Raw genomic sequence first — 17,893 nt, forward strand, 5'->3', positions numbered from 1 at the left:
AAGTGCATAGATTTCTGATAAGTGAAGCAATAGCATAGAACCACTAATATTTCATTAATTTCTATTAGTGAATTATATTTAAAATGATGCAAGGAAGCATAGAAAAACTAATTACTGACCTTTAGTCTTTAAATTATATTCGGAAAGAACTCCTATCATGTTATCTTAGCAATTATAAATATTAATGACAAAACTAATTACTGACCTTTAGTCTTTAAATTATATTCGGAAAGATTCCTATCATGTTTTCTTAGCAATTACAAACATTAATGACATCCTCTTGAACTATTTGCATTTGAATTTATCGAGAAAGAAATTTAACGTTTTGAAAATATTGAACAAACTCCTTTAGCTCCACTCAGCTTTCGCTTTGATATCTCAACTCTAAACAAGGGAAATTGCACTCAACTTGTATCCGCTTCTGCTTCTAACTAGTAAATTATTCTTGAATTCTGTTAGCACACTTTGTGAAGCGGCCCAATAACAAATTACCATCAGATCTCTGATTGAGCCAGATCAACCTTTTGATTGGCGGTCAAATGTTCAGAATGTACTAACTGAACGACGTGTTTTAACTTATAATCACGTAGTTATGAGCCATTCAGGAGAAATCGATACAAACAAGCTTTCTTGTACAGAGTTGTCCAAAGAGCTTGATACAAGGACAATTTTCAGTGACGGCAAGCACAGGTCATTCTGGACAAGAAGTTAGAATATTCTAGATTCTGGTGATGCATTTCTGCAATTTCACCAAGGCCTGTCTAAACCCCCACCACGAACGCGCCTTGCCAGTTTCAAGTTTCTGGCCACTGAAATAGCAAGCATATAAAATTCATTAGGTGTCTATGTGATAATATAATATGTTCTACAAAAAAAATATTATCTTTGACCATGAACCATGAAAAAATATAGCGAAATTTTTTAGTTAAACAAAGTTGACAATACATGCTGTGCAATAGCATCATGCTTCATGTTAATGCAAACCGGAGCAAGTCAGATGTTTACCCTGTCATCAACTATGTACAGATAATTCAAAAGTGAAAATGTTCATAGTGCATCCCTACAATCCACAAATATAAATAGCAAATTGACCTAAAACCTTTCCTTTAACAAGACAAGCAATCAACTCATAACCGGAAATGGAAAATTACATGGAAATGACTGTAGAAGGACTCGAGTCTCTTTGGCATCTTCTCTGTAAACACCATCACACTAAATTCCTATAAGGAGATTTTCTGATGCTTACTCATAATTTTGTGCGATATGCAATCTTTTTTAATTTACGCTTCAGTTTCACAAAAAGGAGAAAAATGGGCACCAACCAATAGTATTGATAGAAGATAGGATAGCATGCACTCATGTAATAAAAAAGGAAAGAGAAAAATTAGAGCTAGCTGTTGTGAAATGGAAATTCCAACTGTAATTAATTCCTAGAGATCTGTCAGCAGTTCAACAAAGAATACACGATAAAGCAGCAACAGGAATAAGAATCAATGGGATGGCAAATATGAGTTGTTGTTGAGAAAGCAGGAACAGGAATAAGAATCAATGGGATGGAAAATATGAGTTGTTGTTGAGAATGAACAAAGTATGATAAATGATGGTTTATACATAACTTCCATACTTGCAACTGTCAGCTCTGGGAAGAGTAGTCGGTCCAAATTGACCAAGTATCGGCCAGTCAATGCTCACCATACACAATCTTTAACTACTCTCCACTTCTTGGCAAGCTCACATTGACCAATTATGGGCTAGTCAATGCTCACCATACACAAGAATTCTTGGTAAGTATTCTCTGTATCTTGGCCAGCTCACATTGACCAACTATTGGCTAGTCATTGCTCACCATACACACAAGAAGTCTTGGCAAGTACTCTTCCAGTAACCCAAGTGATTTTCATGCATTGAAAGTGATTTTTGTTGCATTATTTCATACTGCCAAGTATGCTGAGTATGAGTATGCCATGACAGCAAATGTGGTGAGTATAAATATGCTAATTATGGTTTTTAAAAATGGAAAACTTCATAGGCTTTAGATTTTATTGAGAAAACACAAACAGACGGCAAATAATGACACCAAAATGGCTGTAATATGGCTCAACAAAATCTTTTAGAACATGAAAATCGAATACTACTATACTTACAGGGTGCATCATACTACATCTACTAATATTAATTTCTCCAGACCTTCCCGGATAAGAAAATCTTTTAGAACATGAAAATAGAATACTACTACACTTACAGGATGCATAATACTACATCTACTAATATTAATTTTCCAGACCTTCCAGCATATCAACAAAGATGGAAGAAAGTACAAAGCCCATAATATACTTCTAGAGAAAAATTTGTAAAAAAGTAGTTCAAATGGCCAAAAAGAAAAGGAATAAACGTTATTTCAAACTAGGTTTCTTGCATAGAGTTTTTTCTAGATCTGCATGATGTTTGCATCAAATCTGGATCCCTCTTACTGTCCATGTAAATGCATCTAATATCAGATCACGACACACGTCATGGAACTCTATCAGTTTCCATGGATCAAAAACTAATTCAATGGGAATATGTAATGAAAAGAAAACTCACAAAGAACTAAATATAAATGGGAAAACCTTTAAAGAGATGTTTTTTCTACCTGTCACTAAGATTAGTTGCAACAAATCATAAGAGAGTAGCCATATTGAAGGGAAATTAAGAAAACTGAGCCCACATTCCTTAAATTAAAACATTCAGTTTAATCTTTCCTTCTAGGCATTTCTAAAGCTGTGACAAAATTAAGGAATCCTAAGATGATCTGTAAACTGATGTGGATATTTCACTGGAACAGATTATCACAACAGATCTGATAAAATAACCAAAATCTATAAATCACGGTTATTTTTCTTTTATATCTCAGATTCTTTAATGCTGATTTTCTGTTTAAATGCATGAAATAGCTAAAATGCGAGAAATAAAGAACAGAAAGAAGTACACATCACTAACAATAATAGACATAAGTTTTACCCTAGGAAATGCTTACAAGAGAAAACTGAGCTAGAAGGTTAGGCTGCTTTGCTCTCTTTTCTTTGGTATAGAAATATGCAAATACAAAAGAAGAGGTACTCCTTATGGACTTACCTCAGACCTGTGGCCTGTAAGGCTACTACAGAGCCTTAACCCCTTCTATTCAACTCTCTAACTTCCTACTAGTCGCTCTGCTCAACTATGGAACAAAATATAGTAACAAAGATTCTAGAATGGAACCCCTGCTCTTCCTAGCAGCCCGAGCTATAACATATCCCACTAGCTAACTAGGGGTAACCTTTGGCTCTTGTTGTCGCTCAGATTGTACAGGCACGATGCGACAACGACTTAGGTCGAGGGCTATCACTCTAATCCCCGACCTCTCCGTTCTAGCTGTCTCCCAACATTAGGGTATGGGGGGTAGTCCCTAAGGAAAATGGAAATGCAAGACCTATTGGCAACCAACAAGTCCGGGAGACATGATTGAATGGCATAGCCACTTGGTTGATTATAGCAAGTTATGAGATTAGATTGAATTATTTATGAGACCAGTGCCTTATGGAGTCAACTACTTGCTTTAGATAAATTAGATACCAGGTGACTCGATAAACAATTTTTGTTTTGATGCTTAATTATCCTATATGCTATGCAAATCCTATGACTTAGGTGAAATGCAAGATATTGGTTTATTTAATTATATGCCTAACTAAATGTAACCTCCCTCTTAACTATTTTGAAGCTAGTCTCTAGAGTAGGTTGTGAGAAAGAAGCCAAGGGGAAGCAAGCAAAGGCTTGGTTAATGATACCTCCCCTTAGGTTCTAGCCACCCAATGCCTTTGGCACTATAGAAACTATGGCTCTAGCGACTACAAGGTCACCATGTTAACCACTAAAGAGGTGCTAGGCTCCTCAACCTAGATGAGAAAGGTGGTCCTATTCTCTATCAACCAAGCTTATGCTTGGAGGTAAGTTATTAATGCAAGACTAATTCTAGGATGAGATGCAAGATTATTGAGTGTCTTCTTAGGGTGAGATTTCTTGTGACCTTAAGTACTTAGTTGTGATTGATCTTAAGTTATGATAATAAGTACTTAACAATGGCAAATAAGAGACAATCTCAACCGCAATAATATGTGCCAATTTTACAAGTGCCAACAAGATACAAGAGATAATCAAGAAGTAATTACCCAAGATGTAAATAACAAAATAGATGCCCTTCAAAATGATTTACCAATATAAAATTATCATTCACAATACATATCCACTTTAGAAATGAACCATAAATCTAATGATAATTAGAGCACTTATCCACTTAGAACAATTAGCCAATGATAATTACTCAAAGAGACAATAAGATTATCAATGCTCTTTAGTCAATTAGGAGCCTTCCAAGATATGTCAACAAGATAATGCTAATGTCATGATTAGGTTCTTAAATGCCAACAAGAGATACTATTATCCAATGAATTCCTAGATTTATCCACTTGAGCAACAATTCAACAAGATCATTGGATTAGGTCAAGTGCTTTAGAGAGTGAACCTATTAGTGCAAGTTTGGAACTTTAGAAATATTGGAACTCACAAGAAACCAAAGCGTTAGTGTTCTTATCCATATTACCAATGCTAACAATCTTCTTCACAATAGCACATTAAACAATGTAAACAAATCCTTTCCACAATGAGCAATTATTATAAATAGAGCATAACCAAGTGAAAATGTTTATGTTACTTGTGTTTTGATAACATTCAATTAGCAAAAAATAAACTTTATGACAGCAGTGAGAACATTCAGTTTAGAGCACTTAAGATGCAAGGTGTGATATGCCTATGAGTGCAAAATGCAATTAATGGAGGCTCAAATACCAAACCACTTTGCCAAACACAAGAGCCTTAATGAATTTAACTCTTTAGACACCAATGCCACTGTTATGATCAGACCTTAGTATGCAGCCCCGCAGAGTATGACAGTCATTAAATTTTATAAAAAGAAGCCAAACAATGAATGCCCACTAAATGCAATTAACTTATTAGTGCCTTAGGCCACTTCTGAATGATTTTTTATGCCATTTAATTAGATTTATACCACTGTTATGGAATAATTAACTAGTTGTAAGTAAATAGTGAGGAGATCAAGGGTTTTGAGGGCAAGCCAGTGGGCCTTTAGGTCTAGTAGAAAGCTACAAAACTGGCCCGCAATTCCTCCTATGAAGAGGCTACATACAACCACCAAAATCAGTCGAAAATCTCTTCAAGGGTCTAGATCCAGCTCAAAACTCCAGCAAATCTTCTTGAAGTGTGAAAATTCCTAGACCTAACAATCTCTTCAATCCTACTGCAACCAGCTGAATCGACTTCACCTAGATTGTAAATTACATTACAAGCTTATTTCAGATTTCTTCTTGAAACATTGAAGTAAATTACTGAAACAACCTACACCAAATTAAATATGTTTCTGAAACATACAAAACTGAGAAAGGAAAATAGAAACACATAGGACACCATTATTTTTGGACAATAGTCCCCAGAAAAACCCAATGCGAGAAAACCGGTGCAACAGCTCTGAGAGTTTTATTATTATGCAGGGGAAAATCTGAGTACAATTCTAGGATGCTCAACTAGCAATCCAATACAGAGAGAATATTGAACAAAAGACTAGTGAAATGATCTCACCTTGTCAATGGGAGAATCAGTGACTGATCCTGCTGAACTAGAGGCTGTGCGTCACCCTCTGCGTGGCCTCTGCACAGAACTACGTCACTCCTAGTAGTTATTGCATCACCCTTGCTCGGTATTATGCTGCCTCTCTTCCGGATCCTCTGTTGGCTGAGAAAATCAAACTTATGCCTCCCGGATTCACACCCCGGCTTCCGACAACTGAAACTCAACTTCCCTTAGTAGGAAACTAGACTTCCCCTCAAGGACTGTGCTTCCTCTGCGTCAGCACTGCGTGGGCCAGCATTAGCCTTCCTCTGGATGTCTTTCTGTCCTCTCTTTGCCTCGTACTCTTCGAAAATTCCTTCTTCCGGATTCTCACTGCCCCTTTGTTGCAAGAAATCTCCTCAATCAATTTTTCCTCCTAAGAACTTCTCACTTCGGAAAATCGATTTCCTTGATCTCTCATTGTATCTTCCAAATGACCCTCAAACCCCTTCTTATATCTTCCTATTGGACAACCAATGGCCTAGATTAAATCTTAATCAAAGGCTCAGATCGTTTTGGCTTGATCTGTGTCTTTTTCTAGAAGTTTCACCCATGATTAGATTAATACCCATTAATATTTTAATTTTCCTAAGTTTAGACTTAGGAACCCCATTAAAAATATTAATTATTTTAATAAAATCACTTCTAGGTGGAATTTCCCAAAACACTTTCTGGGTTCTTTGGAATACATGTGCCCAAGCCTCCCTGCAAAATTTGAGGCTTAGAGCACATCTGATGCTACCCCAAATCAACACTCCCTCTTAGCGAGGAATGTGCTCTATAAATACACTACTACTGCATACTGCTCTGACTCTGAAGCATCGTCCTCTGCGTTGTTGATGTCTAACATGTTGTCCACCAACTATTGCGTTGTTGCTGCTATTATATTGCTGCCTTTGACACTGCGCTGCCAATGCTACATCTATACTCCAGCTCCCTCTCAAATGTTGCATTTGCTATGCTGCTAGCACTGCCACTGCTAACACTTCATCCGTACTACAACTCAGTTGCTGAGAGAAGAAATTGTAAACACCCAAAACTGGACAAGTATCTAGTGGATACACCTTGGTGTTGAAATCCTGACTGCTGCTAGTCCTGCGATGTCCTCTGAAGCCAATACATTGTTGAATCTCTGCATTGTGCCTCCACGCACTGTTGCCTCTTTGCTTTGCATTGCTCACATTCTGGCACTACTAACTACTGCATCTGTCAAATCAACACTCCATGGCACCAATTGAAAAGTCCACCATCCCGCTACTAATGATCATGGGCTCCCATAGCAAGGTGATGATCCAAGAGGTGGTCTCTTCAAGGATCCTGCCCATTTGTAGCTCTATCGAACTACAGTTCTATATCAACCCACCTCCTATGAAAATTTCTAAACTGAAATTCTACTGCAACAACTGATTTATTTCACCTACTTATTATTCACAATTACGAAATCCCTTTAGCAAATATTAAAATAAATTCTACTGTAGTTATCACACAATTACCCAGAGAAAACACATGCACAAGAATCAATCACATCAACACAATTATTTTTGGAAAATTGTCCTCGGAAAAACCCAATGTGGGAAAACTGGTGCAGTAGATGAGGGCTTTATTAATCTTCAGCGGAAATTGCTTTTACAAGGAATGATTTTACAGAGAAACTGAAACACCTAAGACTTTCCCTTTGAGACTTTCTGACACTTTGGAGACCCTGCTCCCACTCGTGCGTTGCCTCTGCGTGGCTCAGCGTGGCTCTGAGTGGCTTTGCGTCCTTCTACGTCAACCTGTGTGAGGGTTGCGTCTCTCCTCTGGATTGCATCTCTCTCTGTGTTGTCTCACACTGTCCTTGCATCACCTCTTCCTCAGTCATTGCCTGTTGTTGATTCCCTCCTCTTCCTCCACCCTACAACTCTCCCTCTGAAATCAATCTCCTTTACTTGAGAATCGATTTTCCTAGAGATACTGAGTATCTGTCGGTGTGTCTCCAAATGATCCTCAAGTCTTCTCTTATACTTTTCCTGTTGACGAATCAACGGCCGAGATTAAGTCCCTAATCAACAGCTAAGATTAAAACAAACTTGATCCTCGTCTCTTAGAAGCTTCTCACCCTTATCTTTATTAATACCCATTAATATTTTTATTTTCCTAAGTTTAGACTTAGGAACTCATTAAAAATATTAATTATTTTAATAACTCCTCATCCGGGTGGAATTTCTCAAAACGATTTCTGGGTCTTGGAGATCTCATGTGCCTTAGCCTCTCCTCCAAATTTCAAGGCTAGAGCACATCCAATGCTACCAAAAATCAACACTCCCTCTTAGCGAGGAATGTGCTCTAGCAATGCTTCATTATAGAAACATCACAATGATCTTCCGCATCAGTACATGTGTTGATGCTTGGCCTGCTACCTCACATCCCCTATATTGTTGCTTCCTGTACTGTTGTCCATGACACTGCCATTGTCACTGATGCACCTGTACTGCAGCTCCCTCTCAATCGTGCTGCATCATGCCTGCCCATATCACTGTCACTGCTAACTGTTACACTGTAACTCCTGACACTTACCCATTTCTGCTACTGAAATGGATTCTTTACCATCCCCATCTTCTCCCTGAAATAAACAAACTTTGTTCTTCCTAGAGCCTTGGTGAGGATGTCCACCACCTGTTCTCCTGTAGGAGTGTACCTCAACTGTACTGCCCCTTGTTGGACACAGTCTTTGACAAAGTGACATCCGATATCAATTTGCTTCGACCGATCATGAAATACTGGATTCTCAGATAGCTTGATGCAACTTTGATTATCACACATGATCCTGGTCGCTTCCATCCTTCTCCTTAATAAATTCATAAGCAATTTGCTAAGCCATATAGTTTCGCATGAAGTTGTGCTAGCTTCCATATATTCTTCTTCAGCTGAACTCAGAGCCACGGATTTCTGTTTCCTACTACACCAGGAGGTCATTCCTGATCCAATGTTGAAACAGTACCTAGTTGTACTTTTCTGATCTACTAAACTTCTAGCCTAATCTGCGTTAGTGAACCCACTTAGCCTGATGTCATTGCCTCTGGTGTATAATAGTCCATGCTCCCAGCGGGACAATAGTTTAAAAAATGCTTCAGTAGAATTCTAGCCAGAGATCTAGATGACTAGAGACTCAACTGACTCTCTAATTTATAGATAAATCCTCCAAATGGAAAAATAACGGCTAGTTTCTTTGATCCTTGTCAAAATAATCTTGGTCGTTGATAAACACTTCAAGATCTTTTAATCTTAGCCCTTGATTTTTTTATTTTTGGGGAATTTTCGAATTTATCGTTTAATTCCATTTTAATTAACTCAAAATTAATTATTTAGAGCTAATTTCCTAAAAAATTTGATTTTGACTTAACCACCGAGGTCCAAGGGTCCAAATTTTCTTGAAATATACAATATTCCTTTGGTGGAGGACCTTTAAAAATTGACTCTTTTAAGACCCACGAATTTTTCCATTTGGAGAATTTATTTTCCTAAGACAATTTAATTTGACTCTAATTAATTAATTTTCTGGCTTAGGATTTAATTTTATTTTGCGAGAAAAATTAATTAATTTACACATGAGGGGATTATTTTTCCAACCCTCTAATTCATATGATTTTTCATTTACAAGACACAAAGATGGAATATGCATTCGTCTTAGACCCTCAAGACACATAACCCATCTGCGACACAATATGATCTAGTAAACCAAGTGATTTGTAATAAAATAATTTAGCCAATTAGCTTAAATTATTCCCAAACCACTTTTACATCAGACTCGACTAAAACACTAGGACTCACCTGATAATTCGACAATAAATTTCACCCTAGTTTTGGGGCTTAAGCTGGAGGGATAAAACTCCTCTGATTAGCCGTGTCGAAAAACACAGGTAATCAACGAGGTTAAAAAACCTCCTAGGATGGAATTCGTCATCAAATTATAGGCTTACCTAGGTTGTTACATAGACTCAAGGTTTACTAAGATCATTTACAATATATAACTTGCAGAATGGGATGACCATGACACATGGACTGCTGATATGTGATCTGATCCTTGTTGAAAAAGTTGGTACTTCCGCTTCCCTGGAACTTTGACAATTTGAGTGCAACATCTGGCTCCATATGGGGACATGTTGCTTCCAAGAAGTAACGTGAGAATCCCAGAATCCTGCATCCAAGGAAACAGAAGTCCATCAAATAGATATCCATTCAACATCAAAATCATCATGCATATAAAGAAAATACCATTGGAATAGAAAATCTACTCTAACAAAATGAAATATACACGACATAATATAAATGTGTGAAATAAACTATCTAACGACATGAAATAAAGAGGGAATAGGTTAGAGATGCTATACAAAATGATGCCCATGACATCAGATATCATCGGTGAGGAACAATCTCGGGCATCTGACCGCTAATAGGTAGATCAATTGTTTTTCATATGTCCCTTACTGAAGTTTGACCCTCTTAGGTCGGTGTGACTACTCATCACTACGCTGCATATCTCTGTCAGTATGAAACCTTCTTCTTTTTCTGCTAGGTGTGAAAATTCTATCACTGCAAGATCTGATTTACTTTGCCTACTTATTTCCAATACGTTATTTATGAAATTCCTTCAATAAACATTAAAATAAATTATGCTGCAGATATCACACCATAATACAGAAACAAACACATGCACAAGAATCAACACATTGACATAGATATTTTGGACAACAGTCTCCGGAAAAACCCAATGTGGGAAAATCGGTGCAGCAAGGGAGGATTTTATTATTCAGCAATTCTTCAGTGCAACAGGGTGCCAAACTGGCTTGCACTTCTCCCAGTCCCAGTGTGATCCTGGCTGACCTCTGTGTAGCTCCCAAACACTTTGCGTCAGCCCTAAGCCTCTCTGCGTCACCCACGCATGCCCTCTAATGATTGCGTAGTCTCTTGTTGCCTCTGCATCTGCCTGAAAGGCCCTGCATCTGCCTCTCCTGCCTCTGCGCTGGTCTTCTGTTGTTGATCCTGACTCTCTATTCCATACTTGCTGCTCTCCATAACACTAGTTCAAATTTTTCAGCTAACCCCGCTCCAGAAATCGAACTAACTGGTCTCCTTCAGTATATTCTCTAACTGACCCTCAAGCCTCTTATACTTTTCTCGTTGGTCCATCAACGGTCGAGATTAAGTCCCTAATCAACGACTAAGATTAGATATGACTTGATCCATGAATTTTGGACCATTCTAACTCAGTTTTATATTAATTCACATTAATATTTTATTTTCCCTTAGTTTAGACTTAGCGACTGCATTAAAAATATTAATTATTTTAATATCTCCCAAACTGGTTAGATTCTGCCTAAACCATTTATGGGTCTTGGAGATATCATGTGCTTTAGCCTCTCCACCATTTTTTTTGGCTAGAACACATTCGATGCTACCCCAAATCAACACTCCCTCTTATCGAGGACTATGCTCTAGTAATACTCCTCACTGAGTATCACCCTGATCATACGGCATCGGTCCCTGTGCTGATGCTAAGCCTCCTTGCCCAATATCCTTTGCACTGCTGCCCATAGCTCTGCTACTGCTGCATTTGTACGACAATTCCCTCTGCATCCATGCTGCTATTGGTCATTTTCTCCCAACACTGCATCTGCACTGCAACTCCCTCTGCATCCGTGCTGCTATCACCCCCATTTCTGCTACTGAAATGGGTTCTTTATCATCCCCATCTTTTCCCTGAAGTAATCAAACTTTGTCCTTCTAAGGGCCTTGGTGAGGATGTCTGCCATCTGTTCTCTTGTAGGAGTGTAGCTCAACTATGCAGCTCCTCGTTGGACACAGTCTCTGACAAAGTGACACCGGATATCAATATGCTTTGACTGATCATGAAACATTGGATTCTCAAAGAGCTTGATGCAACTCTGATTATTGCACATGATCCCGGTTGCCTCCATTTTCCTTCTGAATAGGTTCACAAGCAGTTTTCTAAGCCATATGGCCTCACACGAAGCTGTGCTCGCCACCACATATTCTACCTCAGATGAGATCAGAGCCATAGACTTTTGTTTCCTACTGCACCAGGAATTCATTCCGATCCAATGTTGAAAAAGTACCCAGAGGTACTTTTCCGATCCACTGAACTTCCTGCCCAATCTGCATCAGTAAATACACTCAATCTGATATCCTTACCCATGGTGTACAAGAGTCCATAATCGACTGTTCCCTGTAAATTCCTGAGAACATGTTTGGCTCCTGCTCAGTGCACCCTCTTCGGTTCCACCGTGAGCTGACTAAGGGTGTTGACAACGTAGCAAATGTCTGGCCTGGTATTGCCCAGATACATCAAGGACCCTATGAGTTGCCTGTATAGGGTGGGATCAACATCCTTGTCTTCTAATGCATCAATCTTCTTCTAGTTGGTGATCATTGGAGTAGCCATGGGTCTACAGTCTTCCATCCTAAATCTTTTCAGGATTTCTGTAGCATACCTCCCTTACCCAAGGAAGATCTCTCCCTTCTGCTGCCAAACTTCCAACCCTAGGAAATAATGCATTAGTCCCAAATCCTTCATATTGAATTCTGTGGCTAGATTCTTCTTGCAATCCCTAACGATCTTGGATGATCCTATCAAAAAGAGATCATCCACATACAATACTAGGATTAGCAGCTCATTCTCTACAACCAGATAGTAGAGGTTTGGATCCACGTCACTCTTTACAAATCCCATCTTCTGCAAGTAGCCATCGATTCGACCATACCATGCTCTAGGTGCCTGTTTCAGCCCATACAAGGCTTTCTTCAATCTGCATACATGAGACTTCTTCTCATGTGTCTCAAAGCCCTCTAGTTGTTCAATGTATACCTCTTCTTCTATTACCCCATTCAGAAAAGTTGTTTTGACATCCATCTGATGAATCTCCCACCCCATCTGAGCTGTAAGAGATATCATGGTCTTAATAGATGTATACCTGGCTACCAAGGCGAAGGTCTCCTTGTAGTCAATTCCTTCCTTTTGAGCATACCCTTTAGCCACAAACCTGGCCTTGTATTTCTCAACACTATCGTCTGCAGCGTATTTGATCTTGTAGATTCATCTCGAACCTACCACTGATCTGTCTTGAGGCCTTGGCACTACCTTCCAGACATCGTTCACCATTATGGAGTTGTACTCCTCTAACATCGCATCTAGCCAAACCTGATGTTGGCCTCCTGGAAACTAGCAGGCTCCCCATCTTGAGCTACTAATGCCTGATATCTATCTGGTTGTTTTCGTTCCCTCTTATTGTTTCTTGGCGCACTGATGAAGTCCTTTGCATCTCGCAAAATCTGACGAAGTTCCCTACCAGTTCTTCCTCTGCCAGCAGGTACTTCTGTTAGCTCCTCCTCATTCTATGAATCTTCCTAATCCGAGGAAGAATTCATTACTTCTATTGGTTGAAGAGGTTTAACCAATGACTCTTCTTTTGACTACTCCTCAAAAGGCATCTCACAAGATTTTCTAAAAGCCCTGTCCTCCATGAACTTTACATCTCGTCGAACAACTACCTTCCTGCTCCCTGGAAGATAGATTCTATATGCCTTAGTGTTCTCGCTATATCCCACTAGATATCCCTTTTCCGCAGTTTGATCCAGCTTTTTCCTCTTTTCCTTTGGTATGCGGCAATATGCTAAACTCCCAAATATCCTAAAATGACTGACTTCAGGCGTCTTCCTTGGGAAAAATTTCTCTGGAGTAATCTTGCCCAACGCCCGATGAGAAGTCTTGTTCTGAACATAGACTGTTGTGTTGCATGCTTCTGCCCACAGGAATTTTGGCATATCCTTATCATACATCATGGCCCTAACTGCTTCTACAATAGTTCTGTTCTTCATTTCTGCTACTCCATTTTGCTTCGGATTGTATGGATTTATCCACTTTCTTCTGATGCCCTCCTTAGCACAAAAATCAATGAAGTCCTTATTGACATACTCTCCACCATTATCTGAGGGCAAAACTTTTATTTTCTTCCCAGTCAGATTCTCCACCAGAGCCTTGAACTCTTTGAATCGATAGAAAACCTCGTCCTTGGTTTTCAGAAAATAAATCCAAGTTTTCCTTGAGTGGTCATCATTGAAGGTAACGAAATACTCGGCACCACTAAGAGCTTTGGTGGACATAGGTCCGCAGATATCTGAGTGTATCAATCCTAGTACACTCTTGGCCCTGTATTTACTTCTAGGAAATGATGCCTTGGCATACTTTCCTAGAGCATATCCTCTACATACATCATCTCGTTCCGTACTAAGATTCAGAACTCCTGTTACAGTGCTTTTGAGAATTCTCAGAGCCCCATGGTGCAAATGTCCAATTCTTCTGTGCCAGAGTTCTTTCAAGTCCTTGTTTCCATGACTTCCTATTAGTGCCATTGGTGGTTCTAGTTGTAATTTGTACAACCTATTACTTTTGATCCCAATCTGCACTTTCTTTTTCCAGCTCAGGTGTTTGACTTATACCTTCTCCTTGATGAAGTAGACGTCATAGCCCTTGCCTTGAAGTTGTGACACAGAAAGTAAGGTCATCCCTAATCCTAGTACATGCAGCACATTTGTAGCGTGGAACCGTTCTCCCAATTCTGTTTGAAAAACAATGGTACCCTTCCCTACTGGAGTACACTTTGCCTTGTTCCCCATGGTGATCTGAAAGTTCATCTTCTCTTCTTGATACTCTGAGAAAAATTCCCTAATTCTCGTCATATGCCAAGAGGCTCCACTGTCTATATACCATACTTCTGATAACGCAGAACTAGTCATACAAGCCACTTCTTCTTCCATCCTAGAAGCCAACATGGAGAAATCGAAATCTCTTGTGCAAGTTTATGAAAATCTATGCGAGTCCCCTGGCGTTGATTCCTCTACATCATGGTCTTGACCCATAACCGATTTTCCCTTCCTGTCTCTGATTACTTGCTTTGATACCATATGAAAATTCTATCTCACTACAACATCTGATTTACTTTGCCTACTTATTTGCAATAAGTTATTTATGAAATTCTTTCAATAAACATTAAAAGATATTCTGCTACAGATATCACACCATAATACAGAAACAAACACATGCATAAGAATCAACACATTGACATAGATATTTTGGACAACAGTCCCCATAAAAACCTAATGTAGGAAAACCAGTGCAGCAAGGGAGGATTTTATTATTCAGCAATTCTTCAATACAACAAGGTGCCAAACTAGCTTACCCAACAGAGAGAAAAATTCTCCAGCACTTCTCCCAGTCCCAGTGTCAGCCTGGTTGACCTTTGCGTAGCTCCCAGACACTCTGCGTCAGCCCCTGCTTGTCTACGTCAGCCCTAGGCCTCTCTGTGTCACCCACATAGGCCCTCTAGTGACTGCACAGTCTCCTGCTGCCTCTGTGTTGGTCTTCTATTGCTGATCCTGACTCTCTGTTCCGTACTTGCTGCCTCCTGCTGCTCTCCAGACCACTAGTTTGAATTTCTCAGCTAACCTCGCTCCATAAATCGAACTGACTGGTCTCCCTCAATGTGTTCTCCAACTGACCCTCAAGCCTCTTCTTATACTTTTCTCATTGGTCCATCAACGACCGAGATTAAGTCCCTAATCAACGGCTAAGATTAGATCTGGCTTGATCCATGACTTTTGGACCATTCTAACTCAGTTTTATATTAATTCACATTAGTATTTTATTTTCCCTAAGTTTAGACTTAGGGACTCCATTAAAAAAATTAATTATTTTAATATCTCCCAAACTGGTTAGATTCTACCCAAACCATTTCTGGGTCTTGGAGATCTCATGTGCTTTAGCCTCTCCACCAATTTTCATGGCTAGAGCACATCTGATGCTGCCCCAGTTCAACACTAGGCAAAGGGGATGGATGGTGGAAAAAGTGACATATCTCTGATGCGAAGTGAGGTGAATGCTCTTGTGGCACGACCTATTCACCATTTTCCAACTTCTTTGGAACTTCCACGTGGTATCTTCTTTCTACTTCACTCTACAATCAGACCATGCCACCTATTGCTGCTGAAATATTGGCATAAGATAAATCCATCTGAATGCATCCACCTAAATCAGCTGCAAATTGTCAAGAGAGAAGCATTCCCCATACATCTAGTGCATCAATGATTGCAATATCCATGGTGATGATTTTGTATGGATAATCTGCTAAGGAAACCTGTAAATCTCTAACCACACCAAGGACTTCAAACTTTCTAAAATCCATTGAACAAATGTTATGATATGGTCAAAAAAAAATTAAGTTTAATTGCTCCATGACCTTCTTGATCAGAACATTCTTAGATGCATCAGAATCTAGCATGCAGTTGTGAAGTAATTTGTCATTTATGTCCAAAGTAAGAAATAAAGGTTCATGATTTTCATTAGTCATATAACAGTTGATATCCTTTAATTTAATTTCTTCGTCCTCATGATTAATTTCATCATATTTTTGTTGAAGCATACCCAAAGCCCTGAAGAAATATGCCCTTTGAGATGGAATCTTTAAAATTTCAAGTACAGGCACAAACATCTTAATATTATTTATCCATGCGGTCCAATCCATGTTCAAACCTGATTTGTATCTTTCAGTGAGAACTTGCTTGTTTTGACTTTGACCTTTACCCTTCCTTTGATATGTGTAGCCCTTACTCTTTGCAAGTTCTAGAATTTGTTCCTGAGTTGGTTTATCAGCATAGGCTTGAGTAATGGAGTCATTTTCTTCATCGAAGGTGTTTATTGCAAAGGTTGAAGAAATCATATTAGCGCATGGGCTTTCACTTGATTCACCTTGACTTGCATTATTATTTTATTGATATCTACTTTCTTCTAAGATCCTTCTAGCAAAGGCACATGTACTTTCTTCATGAAAATTGTCACAAGGTCTACAGAAAGGAATAGACTCATCAACTACGTTGGCAGACTCAAGTGGTGCAGGAGGCCTTTGATCGTTTGACGAACTCCTTTTTGGCCACTGACTACTATTGTTACCCCTATTATTATTATTGTTCCGGGGAGGCATACTTTGTATTTGCATCCTGGTATTCCTTTCCATCTGTTTTAATTGATTATGCATGTCATTTATCCGCTTGGCATGTTTGATTTCCATATCCCTAACTAGTTTGGTTAATTATTTGATCGTTTCTGACTCTTCTTTGATTTTGACTGGAACTCTTTCGTAACTAGGGATCTCAGATTTACCTTAAACCTTCTTATCTTTTTCTAATTCTTTAGTTGTGTTTTGGGCAGCAGCTAAAGTGACAGGATGAACCCGTCTTATCTCATATTGAACTTCTACTTGGTAAGCCTCAAGATATGTTTCTAAGATTGTTTCGTTAGGAGCAGAGTTGCGGGGGAGCGCTCCCCCCCCGCTCCCGCTCCCAATCCGCGCTCCGAGCGGGAGCGCGCTCCCGATAAAATTTTTTGCGTTGCTTGCTAATTTCGGGAGCGACATCGGGAGCATCGCTCCCGTCACTCCCAGAGCGAAAATTACAGCTCGAGAGCGATCAGCTCCTGATCGCTCCCGAGCATTAAATTTTCGCTCTGGGAGCGATTCGACCGACGCCAGGAGCGATCTGGGCGGAAAAAAAGCCGCAGAAGCGAAAAAAATCCAATTTAAAAAAAAAAAATTATGTTTTAAAAACTCAATGGGGCAAACAAAAATTTCATTATCACTTGAATGAGAGCAAGAGCAAAGGAGCGAGGAGAAGCGAGGAGCAAGGAGCAAGCCTGCAAAGAGGTAAGTAACTTAGTAATTTAGTTAGTTTAGTTAGTTTAATTTAGTTAGGTAGTAATTTAGTTAGTTTAATTTAGTTTATTAACTATATTTAGTAAAAAAATCATGAATCTAAATTAAATTAATTAATCTAAATAAATTAAATTAATTTGCAGATTCAAAAGCCTACAAATATCAAACATCATGGACCTGGCTATATTTCTTGGCATTTTCCTCTTCTTGGTCCCTTTTATGGTTATTATGGTGCTGGAGAGTAGGAAACGGAGGGGCCAAAATGAAGAGGGGGATGAAGAAGCTAGAGAAAGTGGATTTGATGAAAACCCCGGTGAGGAGGAGCTGGAGGAGGGTGAACATGATTCTCAAAAAACTAAACAAGACCAAACCCCATTGTGGAAATATGTTAACAGGCCTGAAGCGGGGAGAGGGGGTGGAACCACTAAATTTCA

General features: G+C 39.1%; 1 protein-coding gene across 2 annotated transcripts in view; it reads right to left on the bottom strand.

The window, feature by feature from the left end:
* Nucleotides 1-263: 263 nt before the first annotated feature.
* Nucleotides 264-17,893, bottom strand: part of LOC149249925 (histone H3-like centromeric protein CENH3) — a 278,808-nt gene continuing 261,178 nt past the window's right edge. The window contains exon 4 of one of the 2 annotated variants that reach the window (XM_089456358.1): nucleotides 264-809. In XM_089456358.1, coding sequence (XP_089312484.1) covers nucleotides 795-809 — 15 coding nt within the window. In that variant the 3' untranslated portion in view covers nucleotides 264-794. The remainder of the gene's footprint in view (nucleotides 810-17,893) is intronic. The other variant, XM_089456357.1, reaches the window with a different exon arrangement.

This window comes from Pinus tabuliformis, chromosome 7 (genome assembly GCF_031772625.1).
Source record: "Pinus tabuliformis cultivar Carrire ecotype Pingquan chromosome 7, CPIR1, whole genome shotgun sequence".
Taxonomy (NCBI): domain Eukaryota; kingdom Viridiplantae; phylum Streptophyta; class Pinopsida; order Pinales; family Pinaceae; genus Pinus; species Pinus tabuliformis.